Source organism: Aptenodytes patagonicus, chromosome Z, assembly GCF_965638725.1.
Source record: "Aptenodytes patagonicus chromosome Z, bAptPat1.pri.cur, whole genome shotgun sequence".
NCBI classification, from domain to species: Eukaryota; Metazoa; Chordata; class Aves; order Sphenisciformes; family Spheniscidae; genus Aptenodytes; species Aptenodytes patagonicus.
In genome coordinates, this window is record NC_134982.1 from 27,656,599 (window position 1) to 27,677,291 (window position 20,693).

At 41.3% G+C, this 20,693-nt stretch overlaps 1 protein-coding gene across 2 annotated transcripts in view; it reads right to left on the reverse strand.

Moving 5' to 3' along the window:
• Positions 1-20,693, reverse strand: part of PDE8B (phosphodiesterase 8B) — an 88,513-nt gene that overhangs the window by 23,854 nt on the left and 43,966 nt on the right. For both annotated transcript variants that reach the window (XM_076363237.1, XM_076363238.1), the window contains exons 5-10: positions 20,078-20,135; positions 12,785-12,873; positions 8,889-8,967; positions 8,216-8,356; positions 6,451-6,539; positions 5,717-5,777 (exon numbers count right to left, since the gene is read on the reverse strand). In XM_076363237.1, coding sequence (XP_076219352.1) covers positions 5,717-5,777; positions 6,451-6,539; positions 8,216-8,356; positions 8,889-8,967; positions 12,785-12,873; positions 20,078-20,135 — 517 coding nt within the window. The remainder of the gene's footprint in view (positions 1-5,716; positions 5,778-6,450; positions 6,540-8,215; positions 8,357-8,888; positions 8,968-12,784; positions 12,874-20,077; positions 20,136-20,693) is intronic.

The window sequence follows — 20,693 nt, forward strand, 5'->3', positions numbered from 1 at the left end:
CACGCGTTGCTCAGGTGTGTTTTCCTGCTCCTTTCAGTATTCTTCCCTGCCACTGTAGGGATTGAGGAAAACACTGCCTGTGCTCCTGATCCTTCAACCAGTCGCCCCAGTGCCCTGAAGTCCCTTTTGATTGCTTCAGGACTTCTCTCTGGAACCTCATCACTGCCCACCTGTATAACCAACAGTGGGTAGTAGTCGGAAGGCCGTACCAGACCAGGGAGTTTCCTAGTAATGTCTCTGACCCGGGCCCCAGGGAGGCAGCAGACTTCCCTGTGGGATGGGTCCGGTCGGCATATGGGGCCCTCTGTTCCCCTCAGAAGGGAATCGCCTATGACAATTACCCTCCTTTTTTTCTTAGCAGAGGCAGTCATAATGCGTGGGGCTGACTGCCTCACCCTAGGCAATCCCCTGGATGGACCTTCGTCTACATCCTCGTTTGCCTGGCCCTCAAGTTCCAGGGCCCCATATCTGTTCTGTAAGGGCAACTGGGATGGTGAGGGAGGCCGGGCGGGGGTTCGCCTGGCACCCTGAGCAGGGACCTGTTTCCATTCCCCTCCATCGCATAGGTCCCCTCCGGAGACCTGGACAGCTGTATGCTTGCGTGAGGGCTCCGTCTGGGTCGCCACATTCCTTCTGGCGACGGCTTTTGGCCGAGTGGAAACCATAGCTGAGTCCTCTTCTGGGAGGGCGACGACTACTAGTTGAGTTGGCCTCCAGAGCCAGGAGGGGGACTGCGCCCCGCCCGATCGCCTTCCCTGCGCGAGCTGCTGCACAAACTGCCACACCACGCCCTGTTCGCTGCGCTCCGGGTCGCTCGCGCTCCCTGGGGGCTGCTCTTGTATGTGAGGGGGTTTGGCCGCCGTCCCTCCTGTCCCGGCCCATGCCGAGTCAGAGCTGCCGCTTGTCAGGAGCTCCCTCCTCCGGCTCGTGGGGGGTGGTGGGGGCAGGGCTGGGGCACCTTCTCACTCCCTGCGCTTTTGCTTTCATGGGTTTTGCCGTGGTTTTGCCGCTTCAGGAAGGGTCCCCCATCACGATCCTCCGCTCCGGAGCCCTTTGCCTCGGTGACTTCGCTGGTCATAGCCCTGCAGGCTTGCGCACGTCTCTAACTCCTCTTGTTTATTCCCCATGCTACGTGTGTTTGCGTAGAGGCATTTAAGTTGGGCCCCCAATGAAGCTGTCTTACTGGCTGGAGTTCCTTTGTGCTGCTCTTCAGGTGCTCTCCTGCTGACCTGTGTTCCTTCTTCAGGCTCTGGGCATCTAGTGCTGGCCCTGGCATCAAACCGGTAGGAGTGGGATGGATTAAGGTTCCCCTCCCCCAGCATCTCTAGTTTAAAGCCCTCTTCACCAGCTTGGCAAGCCTATGACCGAAGATGCTCTTCCCCTCCTCTGGCAGATGGACCCCACCAGCCCCAGCAGACCAGGTTTCTCAAAGCGAGTCCCATGGTCTAAGTAGCCGAACCCCTGGCTGTGGCACCAGTCCCGTAACCATTTGTTGACATATCAGATTCGACTGGCCCTTTCCAACCCCTTCCCTTTGACTGGCAGGATTGATGAAAAAACTACCTGCGCTCCTGAGTCCCTTACCACCACTCCCAGGGCTCTGTAGTCCTTCTTGATAGTCCTCAGACTGCTCCTGGCTGTGTCACTGGTGCCCACGTGAAACAGCAGCAACGGATAACAGTCAGTGGAGTGTATGAGGCTTGGTAGCCTCTCGGTGACATCGCTGATGCGAGCCCCCGGTAAGAAGCCCACCTCTCTAGAGAGTGCATCCCGTGGGCAAATGGGTGCTTCCGTACCTCTCAGAAGAGAGTCACCTACTACTATCACCCGTCGCCTTTTCTTAGTTGCACTGGTTGTTATATGGGGGGCAGATCAGGCTGCTTTACTCAGCTCCAGCGCTTCTCTTGGTGTGACAGGACTTTCCTCTTGGGCCTGCAGAGTGGTGAAGTTGTTCTACAAGGGCACCTCAGGCTTCGGGGGAAGTCTCTTCCTCCTGCTGCTCCTTGCCTTTGCAACCGTCCATTCTTCTGCACTATTGGCCCCCCCGCTCCCTTCTGTGTGTGCCAGTGAGGGAGTTATTGGCTGTTTGGCCGTGGGCTGCGGGTCCACTGCAGACTGCACTTGGAACCAGCTATCTAGCTCCTTCTCTGCCTCCCTGATGTTACGCAGTCTTGGTTGAGGAAGCTCATCAGATATGGTACAGTGACACAAGGCATCTGAACTGCTTGTTCTGGTCACAAACTGGAGCTTCTCTCAGAGCCCATGGATATATCTGTCTACTGCACAACTGGCAGAAAACATTGGCACGGTCCTCTAAGTGCTCTACTAAAAAAATAAAACAAACCACATTTCAGTTCTGAATACTTCTTTTACCCCTTCTGCAGGCATGACCTGAAGGAGCCATGTAAGGTAAGTTAATGAGGGCAGTTACAGTTAATCTTGGGCCAATATGTTCTTAAGAGGAGAAACACCACCTCTGTTGTAAATTTATGAATGTGCAAACACTGGACTCTATCCTGCCAGGTCTCAAGTTGACAAAGGCAGAATTAATCATTACCTAGGCTTCAGCACATGGGAATAGTCACATGAAAGTCAATCCCCATTCATAAATCTTCACTGTAAGAATACTTAATACACTTTCAGATGTATTTTTTTTTTCCATGCATAAATCTAACATGCTTAATTTTTGCATGTGATAAATCTGGTACAGAAATCCATGAGGGTTCTTACACAGTGATCTCTAATCATACTGTGATATCCCTTACAGAGTCTGTCAGTAATGACAAAGAACGCATCTGTCCTGGTTTCGGCTGGGGTAGAATTAATTTTCTTCCTAGTAGCTGGTACAGTGCTGTGGTTTGGATTTAGTAGGAGAATAACGTTGATAACACACCGATGTTTTAGTTGTTGCGAAGTAGTGCTTACACTAGTCAAGGACTTTTCAGCTTCTCATGCCCTGCCAGCGAGAAGCTGGGAGGGGGCACAGCCAGGACAGCTGACCCAAACTGGCCAAAGGGCTGTTCCATACCATGTGACGTCATGCTCAGTATATAAACTGGGGGGAGTTGGCTGGGGGGCGGTGACTGCTGCTCGGGAACTGGCTGGGCATCGGTCAGCGGGTGGTGAGCAATTACATTGTGCATCACTTATTTTGTATATTCTTTCATCATCATCATCATTATTATTATTATTAATTTTCCCTTCCTTTTTTGTCCTATTCAACTGTCTTTATCTCAACCCACAAATTTTACTTTTTTTTTTTCCAATTCTTTTCCCCATCCCACTGTGTGGGGGAAGTGAGCGAACAGCTGTGTGGTGCTTAGCTGCCTGCCGGCTTAAACCACAACAATGTCTACATTTTTTAAGGTGAAACAATGCATAATAATGTAAGGATGTTTCTCAGTCTGCATACAGTGTCTGATTTACTTTTATCCTTCCATAAAGAACTATCTGTGGCTTGAAAAGAAACCAAGTATTTTTTTAGGGCAGAGAAATGTTCTACTGCTGCAAGTATTCAGGCATGGATTTTAGGAAAACTGCAGTGTCCAAATGTTGATCAGGATTGATACCATCATATTACTATTGCTTCAAAAATAACTCTAAGAAGTCTTATGAGTATAATATAGATATTCCTGTACATCACCATCACTGCCCATATAAAATGAAAAAAAAAAGCCAACACAAACCCCCAAAATTCCAAGACACTGTGTGAATTTTTCATGCAATGCAAGAGCACCTGGTGCTCTACTAGAGGCAGGAGATATTTCTACGACAGAAGTGAAACAGAATAATTACCTAGTTCTGTGGGATGCACCTTGTTTTTTCCCCAATGGATCTTAAATTTCCACAGACCATACTTTTTGTTAGGCTGTGGTCTTTAACCTTTGTGGTAAATCTCTACATCTGTGGAGAACCCTTCAAAGGCCGTATTCCCTGGGCTCACCAAATGTGTAAAGCTCCCCAGACCTATAGCTTGTCACGTTAGTACTTTATTTACCAATAACTGCTCATGAACCAATACTAAAAAACATGAATTGATGGTGCTTTCCAACAGTGCCAGCAGTACAGGGAATATGAATGTGGCCTTGGACAGAAGTCCTTTATTAAAATTTGTTTCTTAGGCTTACTGGCTTAGGCAGCCCAATGAACGGGGCAATGACAAACAGAAGAGAGAAAGACTTTTATCTATATTCCTACTGCTGCTTTTTACAAATGGCTGCAAGTTTGTAATTGTTTTGTACTGATTGTCTTGCACTAAGAGTATCACATCCACACTTCCCTGTACCAGTCTTTCAGCTGTGTGTATATTATAGAAAAAACATCAAATTGTATCTCACTTTCAAATCAACATCCAAGCAGCTATAAATGAAACAGTAACGATGACATTTAAATAATGAATGAAAAATAAATACATGTAATTTTAGCACTGCTTCTATTATAAAACTATCTTGCACTCTAGCCTGAGCACTTTAAAACATCCTGCTACCTTAAATGATACTTTCCTGCTAATACTAAAATCCATGTTTTACTTCAAAGATGAGGTCAGTTTAAAACACTTTGAGCCTTGTTTTTCAGTGATAGACCTTCAAAGTTCTTCCAAAAGTTGTGCAGATTTCTCCCTTGACTTATTACTACCTGCCACCACAAAAACTTGTGCAAGGGGGATGGTTTCAATGGTCAAATTTTACAGAATACCAGCTATGAACTTCTTCCAATAGTAGAAGTTTTCCAATAATGTGTTAATATTCAGTATTGTTATACTGAAGAAGGGGCAACTAGAAATAGTGGTGACTTTCTAAATACCTTTTATGCGCAAGTGTCTTTACCCACATCATGGATAAAAGCACACTAAAATTCTAAATAAACCAAGATACATAATCCCTCCCCTAAAGAACATGGAAACACATCATGTTTCCCAAGCACATCCTCAGTCTAAAATGTTGCCAGCTACTTCCTATGCTCCCCACTTTCTATCTCACCCCTACAGACCACAGGCTAAAGATAGATTTAATTCCTTTGCTTACAAGAGTCCACACTTCTTTACTCTACAGGCCATGTACTAGAGTATTTTTGAGGCAAAGCATGCGATACCATCATTTGCTTCAGACACTTTCAGAGGGAGGGAACCAGGAGCAGATGACAACAAAGAGCTCCCCATGCCACCAGCTTTGTTGCAGGACTTGCTCGGGTGGATATGTGCCTGGACTGCAGAGACTGGGGTCAACTGCTACTGCTGGTTTACTTGAGTTATGGCTTGGGTTACACCCCTCCACGACACGTGTTCTGATGAGCATGAAATGTCTCAGGTCCTGTGTGAAGGCTACACTTTATTCAAGAACCACACGTTGGCAAACCTTGTGACAGCTGAGCATAGGTCATTGTCAGACATAAGTACACCAGATCAGACTGGCAAGAGCAGCTCTAGAAAAAAGCCCCTGAACTCCCTTTGGACTATGGTCTGTGTTGCTCCACAGTATCACAGACTCAACTGCCACATCCATGCTCCAGACAATTAAAGTGTTTCTTTCTTTACTCAGCAGTTCTACAAAAGGAGAATAGCCATGCAAATGTTGAAGTTTTCTTGCTTGCTCCAACAATCAGTGAGAATCTTGTTGACAATATAGATCACATCCTCTTGGAACAATATCAATTTCTAAACTAAAAAAATCAGTTTACTAAAAGTGATGAAAATTATGACATGCAAGAAATACGATACCTGTTTGTTGTTTTCATTGGTACAATGCAGCCTTTTGAGGGACACAAAGTGCCTTATTTTCCTAGCAACAGAAATAATCACTTGTTACCATATCAAATGGTAAAGAGAGAAGTGAAGTGATACACTGCTATTTTCCAAAGCAGAGGTCTCCATGCCCTCATGAAACAAGATACCAAACCCAACACCAAACAGACAACTGGGCAACAAGCACTCCTTCAGCATTACAGCTAAGTTTTTGTCCCGGGACACCTGATCCTTTTGCTCCTGCAGGAATTCACCTGCACATCTGGGAGCAGAATTTGGCAACGTGCCCATACTACACCACAAAGGTGTGAGCACATACAAGCACGCACACAAACAAGGGGATCGCCCAGCTGCTGATCCTTCCAGCTGACCGGGTAACAGTTTGGATACTGTAGAATAACTTCATAAAGAAATGCATGCTAACATGAACCTAAACATCAGCTTGCAGGTACCTATAGCAGTAACACTGTTAACTGTTATGACTTTACAGTTCTTTTAGCCAGCATATGATGACAACAAAATGAACAAATATCAGCAAAGAACATGAACTTCTCAACTTTGCTTATTCTTTCCACATTCCTTGAAGTCAGCAGTTATATCATCACCCTGTTACTAAATACAGAGAGGTTCATGTCAAACTTACAGATGGGAAAAGCAGAGACAAGGCCCTAAAAACCACAAAGCAATTATGTTCTGGACAAGTTAGTTACCCTCCTTGACCAATCACAGGCGTTATCTTCACATGCTGCTGGATACTGTCTCCTGATTTTCTTCTTGCATAGTAAACTCCTTGCCATTCCTAAGCAAACACACACAACAGAGACAGCATCTAAGAATACATAGCTTGCAGTCAAATATTATTTACTATTACATATCCTTACGGAGTAAATAATTACATATTATTTCATGGTTGTATTTTTTAAAATAGTATAAATACAGAGTGGCACCTTTAACAGGCATTTGCTAACATGAGGACAGTGTAAATATGTTTCTCTTGTGAGAGAGTATATAATTTTTACAAAGAACTTTAGGAATCATCTACATTGAGGGGCTACAAACATTCTTGCTAGGTACCACCGTAAGCAGTGGTGGCTGCAACACATCCAGAGAATATCTCCCTTGGGAGCAGCAGAACCAAACTCTGCACTGAGCACCACCCAGCTTTAAATTTGTCAGTCGTCAAGCAATATGTATGCTAAATTTCAGAATCCCTTGACCTAAGGATGTCCTTCAACTAACTTCAGGTAACAACAGCCTATTCTCACTCATGTTTCTAGATCAGCAAAAGGAAGAAACAATTTCTTCATGGCATCTTTTATCCCGTTCTTCCATGCAAATGCCCATTTCTCTGACTAGCCACTAATTTTCCTTCCATCCCCACTGCTACAGGAAAGCATCAAGAAGACTGCAGGCTAACCAAGAGCCATATATGCACCATCTTCAAGCAGTCCACTGATGCAGCAATAAAAGATTTCCTCTGGTACAGATTGGAGAAGAAAGGAAGATAAAGCAGAAGGCTTCTCTCTCCTTACCACCTCAAAGAAGAGAGATTTTAAGGAGGGAACTACTTGGCAGCAGAGTAGGATGAAGTTGGGAAATGGGTGGAAGATACCTTCTCAGTCACAGACAAAGGTGGGTGGATGCAGAAGACACACAGGGCCTTCAAGCAGGCAGTGATAGCAGCTGGGCAGCCTATATAAACGAGGAGGAGCAAAGCAAGAGTGGTCTGCAGGTACTGCTAATGAACCAAGGTGAACCTGCAAACAACTTCAGACAGTGACCCCCAAAACTCAGATCATTGTTGGAAGTGACTCAAAGGTTCAAGAACTCCCCAAAGTTAATGAAGCAGAGGGTGAGACAGGGAAGTGTGAGAGGTACTTCTGCAACCCATGGGAGATGGGATTAGGGGAACATATTGCCAGGAACACGTAGCGCTTTTGCAGCCCGTCACCACCATGACAGGAGTTCACAGTGCACTGCAGATATTCTAACTATAGTTAGAAAAACAAACCCCACTGGGTGCTGATGTATTTTGGTCACAACTGATTATGCCACATGGTGCTTAAAGCATGCAGTCAATGAAAGCTCTGCAGTTGTGACAGAACAGTTAAACCTTTTGGTTGGATGGTGCAACCACTGGAGAGACTGACTGAGGGACAAACTCTTATGTTCCAACTAACAAAAGCTCCATGGGCTGTAAGCAAAACAGAAACACAGAAAACGTTCTTATGTTGATTTTAAGCCAACAGATCAGTAGAGGAGTTCAGTCAGATCCTAAAAGCAAAGCTAAGGAAATCTGGAGACACTTGTCTGAGGCATGGGCTGTTGTGCTCCTAAGACATCTGAGGAGAAGAATTCTGGTCTTATATGTGCACTTATGAAAACCACATCTTGTGTTCTTAAACCTAGAACATTAAAAATAAATCAGAATAGAAATCTAAAGCAATTTTGCGTGAATTTATTTTATTTGCTTACCTTTCCTTTTTTAATAAACGTGTTGATAGTGTCTAAAAGATCCACACAGTTTTTGTCGCTTTTTGGTAGTTCAGTAAGTTCCTTGCCAATAAGCTCTCCCTTGTGATACCCCATCATCCGTTCAAAGGCTGGATTAACATACTGCCAAAACGAAAGTACTTTAGGATAATATGAAAGAGAACATACTTAAAGGATAATTACTCACATATTACTATCAAAGTGTTACAGGTTATACATCTAAAGCCATAACCACACATCCCTACAATTCAATGTTTTTCCTATAAAAATACTGTGTAATGGTGAAACATTTTATTCAAGTAAGGAGCTGAATGCAGAAGGCGATATGTAAACTGTTATCAGAAGGCACAGAAAGAGAACAAAACTCTTTACCATACAGGTTATCTAGTTCTGCTGCAGATTTCATGCTGGTTTCACCATAAGCAACATTACTTTACTGAAAATTACAATCTAAGTAAAGTTACTGAAGGAAAAGCCTTAAAAATTCAGTAGGCATCAATATGCAGCATCCAGAAATAAGGCAGTTCATTGCACAGGTCTTTCTAATGGGCAATAAAACTAAAATACTGAAATAGAACAGAAACTACTGAACAAAGGTCTCTTTGGGGTTTGTCTCTCCAAATTCTACAAAATAGTTAATTCTTTTTCCCCCTACCTGAATGACATGATCTTCACTGGTTATTTCTATAGCTTCCTGACAATGGTCTAATGCTGTAAACACTGCATTACAAGCCCTGAAATTAGCAAATGATTCACGTTAGTTTTATTGTTAGAACATTTTGCTCACTATAGATGCATTATTATATTGTGTTTATCGGTAGGCGAATCACAAAGCAGCATGTTGTTTTGACTAAACCATGTCACTACCGCCATTATGATTTTTTTTCAGGAAATTCACCTTCAGATGTCCCTATTTTTAATGTGTTTTTACTGCAGATCACATTGTAAAATTGCTCATGGGTACTGCAGCATCTTAATAGTATACTTCTTTCTCCAAATGTGCTCTAGAGAGCAGGAACTAACAATTAGCAGTAAAAATAACAAATGGCTGTTACATCAGAATAGAAAGTTTTGTGATCATTAAAAATAGGGAACACAAAAATCAGCACAGCAGATACGTACAAAGTTTTCAATACAGCAAATAAATCGGCACTATCAAAGAAGTTGTAATACAACATAATTAAGGGAAACAATTTAAGCCATCCCAAAGTCCTAGTCAGAAAAATATCAATTTTCCTGCTTCCAAGTAATAATTCAGTGACTTGATTTCCATACATCCTGATCTTTATTAAGGGCCAAAATGATCTTCGTTTCCCATTTTTTTCAGGGTTACAAAATTTAAGCTGCTTAAATTATGATTTACACAGGATGGGATTAACATTAATATAGGCTCCTAATAATAGAAAGAAAAAAAGAATACATAAAGAGAGAGCGCATACTAAAAGAAACAAGCCAGGCATACTTGCTTTGATAGATGACAGTACTTCATCTCTGATTTGGACTAAACACAAACTAATTATCTTCTATGTACCTCTCATTGCAGGGAGCATAAATGCACCATGCATAAACACTCTTGTATACAGTTATTACCTAAACGGAACATCTTGCTCCCAGACTGCACAGTGGGGTTTGAATTAATACCGATGACTAGAGAATTAAGAAATACAGGAAATTGCTAGTTCTGCTTATCATAGAAGTAACTCAAAACCAAAGAGAGATACACAGAGAAATAGACATGCAGCCGCGTGGATGATTTTTAGGAAAAAGTGTTGTATACAGAAGATGACAGCAGTATTTCAACTCATACAATAAAAGGAGCTCCCAATGCAATTTTACAAATGATTTTCTAGCAGTCCAAGCCGGCTCCAAAGTGGCTTGTGTGCCGGCTGTGCTTTTGTGCTGTGTGAAACAACTAATTTATCTCAGTGATAGATGCCCATCTGGTACACCAGCTGCTAACAAATGTCATTACATAAACTTTCTGTAAGAAAACACACAGCTATGTTTGCACTATTCAAACCTTAGTATTTTCACTTGACCTGGCAACCAAGCCAGCAAAATTACAAGTTTAAAAGGCCTATATCATCTTTGATTAATACACACCTCCCACAGATGTCCAACCAAGCTTCAAACCAGAAGCAGCTACATGGAGAAGTGGAGTCCCCGCTTGGAATGGAAAAATACTTCTGACCACTGACATGACCTTATATACTGCTTTCTTGGGCTGGTCCTACTTTTCCACGACATTTCTCTTGTATCTGAACACCTGAAATATCCTGGTTTTAATTCCATCGACTAACTTTCTGAAAATATTCTGTCTTCCCTTTCACTTTTACAAAGCTGTACAGAAGACCTACCGTGACAGCAAACAGATCAGAGACCCAGTGAGATAGACATACATGGCAACTCTTTTTTCCCCACTTAATTAAACCACATGGATGAAAACAAATTATAATGGAATAGTATTACCAAACACTGATTCTGCTTAGTTTTTAATGGCAAATTCTTCTAGGGCATCTGCCTAATCAGGTAGAGGTAGGCGGAAATCCTCTGTTGCAAGATACCAGCTTCCCCAAGTCACAATATTCCTTTTCAGAAAGTTTATCTTTTAAAAGGCTACTTCATGCCCTCAGAATTTAGTACAAATGTTGCTTATAAGCGTTACTTGTGCTTGTTACATGGTGAGGAGTATTTAACTATTCAACTATCCTGGGCCTGCATTTATTAAACTCTTCAAACTGCTTAACTATTCTGGGACTGCATCTGCCAGTGGCAGTAGCAAACCCGAAAATATCACAGTTTTTTTTCATAGTATTTTGCAATGCTGCCAAAGGTTCCCAAACCAGTCATGTTCAGAGGAGATGTGAATATATATACACACACAAAAATATATATGTGTATTATCAATATACAAAACACATGATAACACAGAATACTTTTTATATAATGTTATTATTTACATAAATTAAAAGGAAGCAGGCTCACAGTTTATGTAACTACATTCAAGAGAGCAAAAGCAAGCAGAATTGGAAGTGGGTGGTATACTGCTGTTTCCATAAACAATATGAATGAAAGAACTGTCAGTAGATGAAATGCCGCTGGGGACTGACATTGTTTCCTTCCAATTTTAAGGAATTTTAAGATTTTTTTGGTGATGGCTATAGATACACTTGCAGAAAAATAGGGTAGCCAATATGAATCATGCTTCCTGTGTTGGAGTTTTAATTTTCTGCATTCAATTCAATTGATACTACTCATGTAGAGATGCTCAAACTGTATTTGCATCTTGTTCTTGAAATGAAACATAAACTATAAGCATTGTGTGTATGAACGACAGCTCAATCTTTCTATATAAAACTGATGTTTCTGATCTATGCTGACTTAATTCAGAAGTCACTCATTTCATGTTGCATTTACCACTGAACAGCAAACCAAGTCAGGACCACCATAACAGCTAATCAGCTTCTAAAATGTCACAGCTGCTTTATTTTCGTGCTGAGTTTTGGAAAACACCTATTAAAAATTGTGTGAGCCCAAATTCTATTTTTTTTTGTCCCTGAAAATTTTACTGTTATTGCATTCTGCATGCACAAACACGTAGTTACTTGAACATGAAGTTACATTGGGATTGGTTTGCAAAGAAAATCTTAGAAAAATCTACTTCTTAAATAGAGACATTGAAACCTGTACAAAAGTGATAGTATTTTCTGTAGATGGAACTGGAATTAATTTATGACACCCAGGGAACTACACCTTCTCTGCATGACACTCAACTTCAAGGGCTTTTTTTTCATATAGTTGTATTGCAAACATATTTACGTGCATGTATAAGGCACCTGTATTAGATATAATATTATTCACATTAAAGAAAAAGTGATAAGGGAATGAAAGTAATTTAATTTCTCACTAAGATAAAAAACTGTGCTCCTGGTCTGCGAAGTCTTGCCCAAGCAAGAAAATAAAAACTCAGGGTATGAAGAGCCAGATCAAGATTGCGTTCAGCTCAAGCTATCAGATATGAAATCTCACACACATGAGATCAAGTGTGACTTTGTGAAGTTTTACCGTCATGTAAATTTCAGCCCATAAACCTTACACACAAGACAGGTTTTTAAAATGCTGCTTGCAATTAAACGAGCCTAAGTTGTTGTTCTGCAATATTTCTGCTACAGGATCTTGCCCTGACTGTATTGCTGGTTATAATGGCTGCTAGAACATTGCCAAATTCAATATGGGCACCTCAAGACATATGGGATACAAGCAAGCATCAGAATAAAGAACATGTACTGCATTTTGCATTAAGGAAAGCCGTCATTTAAACCACCAGTGAATGAAACATACACAGACCAAGCTTTCTCAGGGTACTGGTTACTAAGGCACTTAAATTTGTCTTTTACAAAATAACAGAAGAAGGAAATAAGGGTATAGTATATTAGTTAACATACAGATGCAAATCACATATATGCGTAGCTGGGAAGAAGCAGGAAGTAACCTGATACAATTATGTAGACCAAGCGGTGGATGTTTGCAGTTTCTTACACTTCTACATACCGTAATTTGAACTGAGATCGCACTTCCCCATGTTCTATTTGAACCAGTTCATTGTAACAAGCAGTTATGCTGCTATTCTCCATGAATTGCTGGAAGACAAATCAAGAGTGCATGAAATAGATTGGAATGGTTTTAAACTGTCATTTCTGTTCCTGCATCTAAAACTCTAACCTTATAAAGAGAGCTGGCATGAGTCCAGCAAAGGGCCACAAAGGTGATTAAGCATCTCTCCTGTGAGGAAAGGCTGAGAGAGCTGGGACTGCTCAGCCTGGAGAAGAGAAGGCTTAAGGAGGGATCTCATCAAGGTATATAAATATCTGAAGAGAGAGTGTAAGAAGACAGAGCCAGCCTCTTTCCAGTGGTGCCCAGTGGACCAGAGGCAATGGGCACAAATGGAAACACAGGAGGTTTCCTCTGAACATCAGGAAACACTTTTTTTCCTGTGAGGGTGACTGAGCACTGGCACAGGTTGCCCAGGGAGGTTGTGGAATCTCCATCCTTGGAGATCTTAAAAAGTTGTGTGGGCATCGTCCTGGGCAACCTGCTTTAGGTGGCCCTGATTGAGCAGGGAGGTTGGGCAAGGTGACCTCCGGAGGTCCTTTCCAACCTCAACCATCCTGTGATTCTGTAGAAATAAAAAGCTTCAGCTGTACCTTTTGTGTTCAGTAATCATCTTTTCCCCAGAAATTATTTTCTAGTTCTTAAGACAACATATCTATTTAAATAGAAAGCAAGTATAAAAATATGCTAAAACTTCAATGGTGAATTTTCCCTTTTGGTTTTAGCAACACAGTTAGAAACAGATAATCTAAAAAAACCCAAACACAGTCTCACACAAAAACGGTATTGCCTTGATGTTTCATTTTGAACATCTATCCTTAATCCAGAATGGAAATGGAATACCTTAGAGACATACAACATCCATGCTAAAAAAAGAAAAAAAATTAATAATATTTGGCATTCCGTTTGTTTTCAAGCAAATATTGCAGCTGAAGCTCAGAAGATGAAGTAACTTTGCTCCACAAGTAATCTCACTGAGCTGTCATTGTGAATTCAGAAGTGCAGAAAAGTATATAAAGTAAGGAGCATGCTGACAACAGTTAACAAACTTTTATATACTCCAGATGGGAGAGGATGTCGTCTCTTTGTTAGGCAAAGATAGTAAGCTGAAAGGTCTTGTGCTTGGTCCTGCTGAAATCAGAAATTTTAGGTTGATACAAAACAAGTAGATTCTCTGACTTCAGTTAAAGTTTACTGCTCATTACTAAACTTCTGCTATGAAGAGCTAAATCACTCCTTTAGAAATACATACACCGACTCCACTTTTCACAGAAAATACCCTGTGCTGTCACTAGTTCTCACAGCACAGCTGCATGCAGAGTCAAGAGGCAGCACTCAAACCTCCAAGGAACAAAAAATGGCTTTTAAGAAATTTACACTTCTCTCCTGTATGAAAAATTGTGTTTTGGGGACCAACAGTTTAATCCCAAGTTGCCAGCAAAATGTAAAAAAAGTAAAATTAAAAATAACTGTTGATATGGGTCTGCTTCACTCCTTAATGTTAAGTTCTTAAAACGTTTCTGTAACTCTCACTTCACACAGTAAGTGAATGCATGGCAAACCAAAAGGCGCAATATCAAGTTGGCAGAAGCAAAGGTGCAAATGTTCAGTTTTTGCATAATAAACTGCCCACAAACAAACTTGCCTTCTACAGCACTGTAGATTTAGATTTTCAGTTTTAGGGTGCTCTTTTAAATATTCAAATAAGCTTGTGATAAATTTAAAACAATATAAAAACAAATCTATCAATAATGTACAATTTAAGAATGATGGCAACCTATTTTACAAACTAAACTTACTAGAACATACTAAAGCTTTTTATAAAATGAATTTTAAAGTAGTGCTGTTTACTGACAAAATTTAACCACTGCTGTTTACTGAGAAAAAAAATCAACCACTATCTCAGTGCAATTGTTTGGCTAAGAACCAAGAACTGCAACTTGTTGATGTGCTAAATCTGCTCTTAACCGTTGTATAGTCTTCTGCAGATGCACAGAATCTCTTTAAGTTTATAGTGCTAATGCAATTCATTCATTGGCTCACTCAAAGCTGAGAAATCAACTGTGATCTGAAAAAAGCAGGAAACATTTCCTTTTTCTAATCTGTGCATTGAAACGAGGCACAAGAAGATGAAGATCTATTAACTCAAATAATAGAAGGCAAACAACAATACTTTCTTCTAATAAAGTTTAGTATTTATACAGTACATTTTGACTGGGGACTTCAACCACCTCGACATCTGCTGGAAAAGTAGCACGGTGAGCTGTAGGCAAACCAGGAGACTCCTGGAATGCATTGAGGATAACTTCTTAAGCCAGGTAATAGACAGCCCTACCAGAGGGGATGCGATACTAGACCTGATGGTCACCAATGCAAGAGCTAATCGGTGATGTCAAGACTGGAGGCAGCCTGGGCTGCAGTGACCATGCATAGGTGGAGTTCACAGTCCTGAGGGATATGGGTCAGGCGAAGAGTAAAGTCAGGACCCTGAGTTTTAGGACAGAAAACTCCCAGCTCTTCAAGGAGTTAGTGAATGGAACCCCCTGGGAAACTGCCCTCAAGGACAAGGGAGCAGAAGAGAGCTGGCAGGTCTTTAAGGACTCTTTCCATAGAGTGTGAGAGCTCTCGATCCCCAGGTGTAAGAAATCAGGAAAGGAAGGCAAGAGTCTGGCATGGATGAGTCGAGACCTGCTGGTCAAACTAAAAGGCAAGAAGGAAATGCACAGGCAGTGGAAGCAGGGACAGGTATCCTGGGAAAAGTACAGGGACGTTGCCTGGTTGTGTAGGGATGGGGTCAGGAAGGCCAATGCATGGCTGGAGCTGAACTTGGCAAGGGACACAAAGATTAATAAGAAGGGCTTTTACAGGTATGTCAGCCAGAAAAGGAAGGTCAAAGAAAGCGTACCCCCCCCCATGAACACGACTGGCAAACTGGTAACAACAGCCAAGGAGAAGGCTGAGGTACTCAACAACATTTTTGCCTCAGTCTTCACCGGCAATCTCTCTTCCCACACCTCTCAAGTGGATGGACCACAAGACAGGGACTGGAGGAGCAAAGTCCCTCCCACTGTAAGGGAAGATCAGGTTTGAGACCACCTGAGGAACCTGAACATACATAAGTCTATGGCACCTGATGAGATGCATCCCTGAGGATGCATCCTCAGGATGAGTCCTGAGGAAATTGGCTGATATAGTTCCCAAGCCACTCTCCATGATACTTGAAAAGTCATGGCAGTCAGGTGAAGTTCCTGGTGACTGGAAAAAGGGAAACATGCACCCATTTTTAAAAAGAGTAGAAAGGAGGACCCTGGGAACTACCGACCTGTCAGCTTCACCTCTGTGCCTGGGAAGATTATGGAATAGATCCTCCTAGAAGCTATGCTAAGGCATGTGGAGGACAAGGAGGTGATTTGAGACAGCCAGCATGGCTTCACCAAGGGCAAGTCCTGCCTGACCAACCTAGTGGCTTTCTGTGATGGAGTGACTACATCAGTAGACAAGGGAAGAGCTACTGATGTCGTCTATCTGGACTTCTGTAAGGCCTTTCACATGGTCCCCCACAACATCCTTCTCTCTAAATTGGAGAGAGATGGATTTGATGGATGGACTATTTGGTGGATGACGAATTGGTTGGAAAAGATCCTGCACCGGGGTCGGAGTAATCCCCAGTATCAATACATGCTGGGGGATGAAGGGATTGAGAGCAGCCCTGCCGAGAAGTACTTGGGGGTACTGGTGCATGAAAAGCTGGACGTGAGCCAGCAATGTGCGCTCGCAGCCCAGAAGGCCAACCATGTCCTGGGCTGCATCAAAAGAAGCGTGGCCAGCAGGTCGAGGGAGGTGATTCTGCCCCTCTACTCTGCTCTGGTGGGACCCCACCTGGAGTACTGCGTCCAGCTCTGGAGTCCTCAGCACGGGAAAGATGTGGACCTGCTGGAGCGGGTCCAGAGGAGGGTCACAAAAATGATCAGGGGGATGGAACACCTCTCCTATGGGGAAAGGCTGAGAGAGTTGGGGTTGTTCAGCCTGGAGAAGAGAAGGCTTTGGGGAGACCTTATTGCAGCCTATCAGTACTTAAAGGGGGCTTATAAGAAAGATGGGGACAGACTTTTTAGTAGGGCTGTAGCGACAGGAGAAGGGGTAATGGTTTTAAACTAAAAGAGAGTAGATTTAGACTAGATATAAGGAAGAAATTTTTTATGCTGAGGGTAGTGAAGCACTGGCAGAGGTTGCCCAGAGAGGTGGTGGATGCCCCACCCCTGGAAACATTCCAGGTCAGGTTGGACGGGGCTCTGAGCAACCTGATCTAGTTGAAGATGTCCCTGGTCATTGCAGGGGGGTTGGACTAGATGACCTTTAGAGGTCCCTTCCAATCCAAACTATTCTATGATTTAACTAACATATACTCTTAAATTACATTCTACTTCATTATAATTGGATTCCACTGTTGTCCTATACAGAACTTGACCCAAGCCACAAGAGTCATCAGCTAGTAGGAATGCATCATTCTTCTTGCTCAGAAAGAATTACTAGGTTTAATATTAAAGGTTTATTTTGTTGCAAACCAGAAAGTTTTAATAGTAACTGATCAATAAGAATCAACATTTGTTTAGGAAAAGAACTAAAGTTCAAAATACAAGACAAGATTGTAATTGAGTAACTGCAAACATTAAGGTCCCCTGTTTGCTAATTTAAATAACTGTTAAAAATCAGTCAGGTAGCCAAATCACTTATTTAAATTAGTCCATCCTAAGTAGGCCATCACTATTAGATTTATGACACTGAGAGGAAAAAAGAAATCAGCATAATAAATGTACTGCATTAACACCACCATTAATATACAAACACAAAAGCTGTTAATGATACAGGGAAAAAAAATATCAGATGATGTAATAAAATAGACTTTCTTGAGAAGGAGGAAGAAAAACCAGAAAAAACTCAGCATAAAAAAAACTGCCAAAGGAATTCATAAAATGAACAGAAAAGACTCCCAAAATCTCTCTCTGTTCATAAGTTCTTTTAGTGATCATAGTGATCCAGATCTGGACAGTGATCAATCATCACTGGTTTCATTAGAAGAAATGAAAAGTGATTTCTTGAGGACTACTTACAATATATTTTATAGATACAAATGAAGGTACATAGAAGGATATCACTCTAACATAAGTACACATGAAGGCAACAGAACATTTTAAAGTGGAATAATCAGCTATTCACTGCATGAAAGAAAAAAAAAAGGTTATTTACAAGAGTATCCCCCCAAAAAGATTAAAGGAGTTTTTTGGAATCTTTAGATCCAAACCTGATGTAGAAAGTCTGGTTTTGTGTACAAAACTCTACAAAAAGGTGACAGAATAATTGGCTAGAAGCTCAGACTCTTTACTAAGCAAGTTGGAGATGCATTTAGAAGACAGCCACCACCAGACGGAGCATTCAGTGTTTTGTCAAGGGAAGAGGAGGCAGAAGATGAGCAAAAATATGACAAATGCTGATATGATGACTAGTGATAATGCAAAATAAAGCTACCAGAAATGTTGGACTGTAAAAATAAAAATAGTGAGGAGAAACTTATAATTTGAACAGATATGATTTTCCTCCTTTTTGCTGCTGAGGAAGAGATTCCCTGCAAACACTGTCTCTCTATTTGAAGAAGGGTATTTTTAAATCTTTGTGTATGTGTGTGTGGTTTTTTTGTATTAATGGATTTAGACCCTACTGATCCCCATCCAAGCAGAAATAATTCTGTGTCCTCCCCACTGCAAAAATAGGGTCTTTGACATCAGATGTGTTTTAAAGGCTTGAAAATAATTCCAATAGGGAATTACTATATTATGCAAATGCTCTGATAAATTTGGGACAGCTAGAGGGAATGATTAGAGCAGCTGTTAGGTACAAAAAGGTTTTACTTTCCTATGCAGACAGTGTGCCACTGAGATGTGTCTCAGAGCCGCACAGTGTCTCCTCTGGCTCAGTACTATACCTATAGTTATAACCTAGCCCATAAAACATATTGTCCTGCATTGTCTTTAAATGAAACACAAGACTTGAGAAGAAATAAAGATTTCTGTGAAAAATATTAAACCCTTTTTTCTTTTTGAGAGCGAGAGGGAGAAAACTACACTAAGAAAACACTGGCATTCTTGGGCTGACCTTTCTCTTAGCCCTCACTTTTCCAATTTTCAGAACATCTAAGTGCTTCAGAAATGCTTTTGCCTTTAATGCTTTTGTCCCCACAGTACACTTGTAGGAGAGACAAGGTCAATTACCTCTTTTTGGAGATGATCTGCAAATGGTGACTCAGGTGCATGTTCTGCTTGGTAAAGAAACTCGCGTTAAATACGAGTTAGCTCAGATACCAGACCCAGTATGAGCATATTAGCATGAGATTCTGCCTGGGCTAATTCCCCTCCTTCTCCGATTTTCCTTACTACAGTTAATTGTTCTAACTATATATAGTTAATTCTTCCTAACTACAGTGTCCACTGATGTGCTTCTATCTCTTCAATACATAACCTTCCTTATGAACGGCTAACTTCAACATTACAGCTGATTTATATTACATTAACATAACATTAATATCCATCCAAAGCCACTCACACAAAGGTTGGAGGAGGGTAAGTGACTGAACCTAGATTTTCAGAGCTGAGAACTCCTGCCTTTCTGTTCTCTCCTACGAAGTTGTTTTGAGAAACAGCACGAACAGTTATCTTTCCTCCTGCTGCCTGTACAGGAGAGCCTCTAACGCCGTCCTGAGAAGAATGGGTGCAAGCCAACACAACAGACCTCATGAAAAAAAAAATTCTTCACATCAGGAAGAGCTGGACTAGGCTTGCAGTCCCTTTAGAAGAGGAATCCTAGCAGTCTGAGGCACACAGAAATGTCTGGGTGACTAGTCAGCATGCTGAGATACGCAGTGCATGTTAATCAGGGTCCCCCATCATTGTTTTTTTAATGAAGTCATAAACAAAACCCACCCACCACCCACCCAGACCACAAGAAGTTAATCTCAGTACTCCTGTTTATTCTGGAAGGATTAGCTAGATCACAGATTATTTCATATGCTTCTTGGATACGTTGTTGAAAAGAAAAGAATACCCAATCAACTGTCACTGGTTTCTCATCAGTAAATTTTTGACAGAAGGAAAAGTATATTTTTCAGTTTGAGGAAGTAGAAGTGTCTGTAATTTACGAAGCAATCATGGTTACTATATTTAATATGTAATTTATACATACCCTATTAAAGCCTGCATTAAGAAGGGGAAGAACAGAAGTCTCTTCTTGGTCAGTAGATCTACAAAACAAAATGTATGGTCACACAACATTTAAGAATTAGATGGTATCAATTTGACATAATTACCTAAATATAACGAATGCAGTGAGAACACTCTTGCATAAAATGCATACATACGATCATACTATTACAGGAGTTGATGCTATAGTCTTCTTTTATACATATTTGCAGCTATTACTACAACCTGGTAGTTATTCCTACAGCAAACCTGACAGACATTCTAAAAGAAGTCCTGTGTCTCTTCACAGACACACAAGGGTATTACAGAAAGAAAGCATGAAGAGGATAAAAGACATCCTGTCATATCCTATGAGAAAGGATCTAGAAAAATGTTATTAAGTAAAAGGTGAAGCAAGTTGTAAAGTCTTTCTCAGCAACAAACTTAGTCTATTTTCTAATCTTGGCAGGAATAGTTCTTCTCCTGCCACTCTGTTTCCTAATATTTTAATTGAGCTAGGAAATGAATAAAATTAGAATGGATTCAGTAGTGTGCAGGAGTTTTAACAAAGACAGGAAAGGTCTCTTTTTCGAAGGTATTTGATAAACAATGTATTTAAG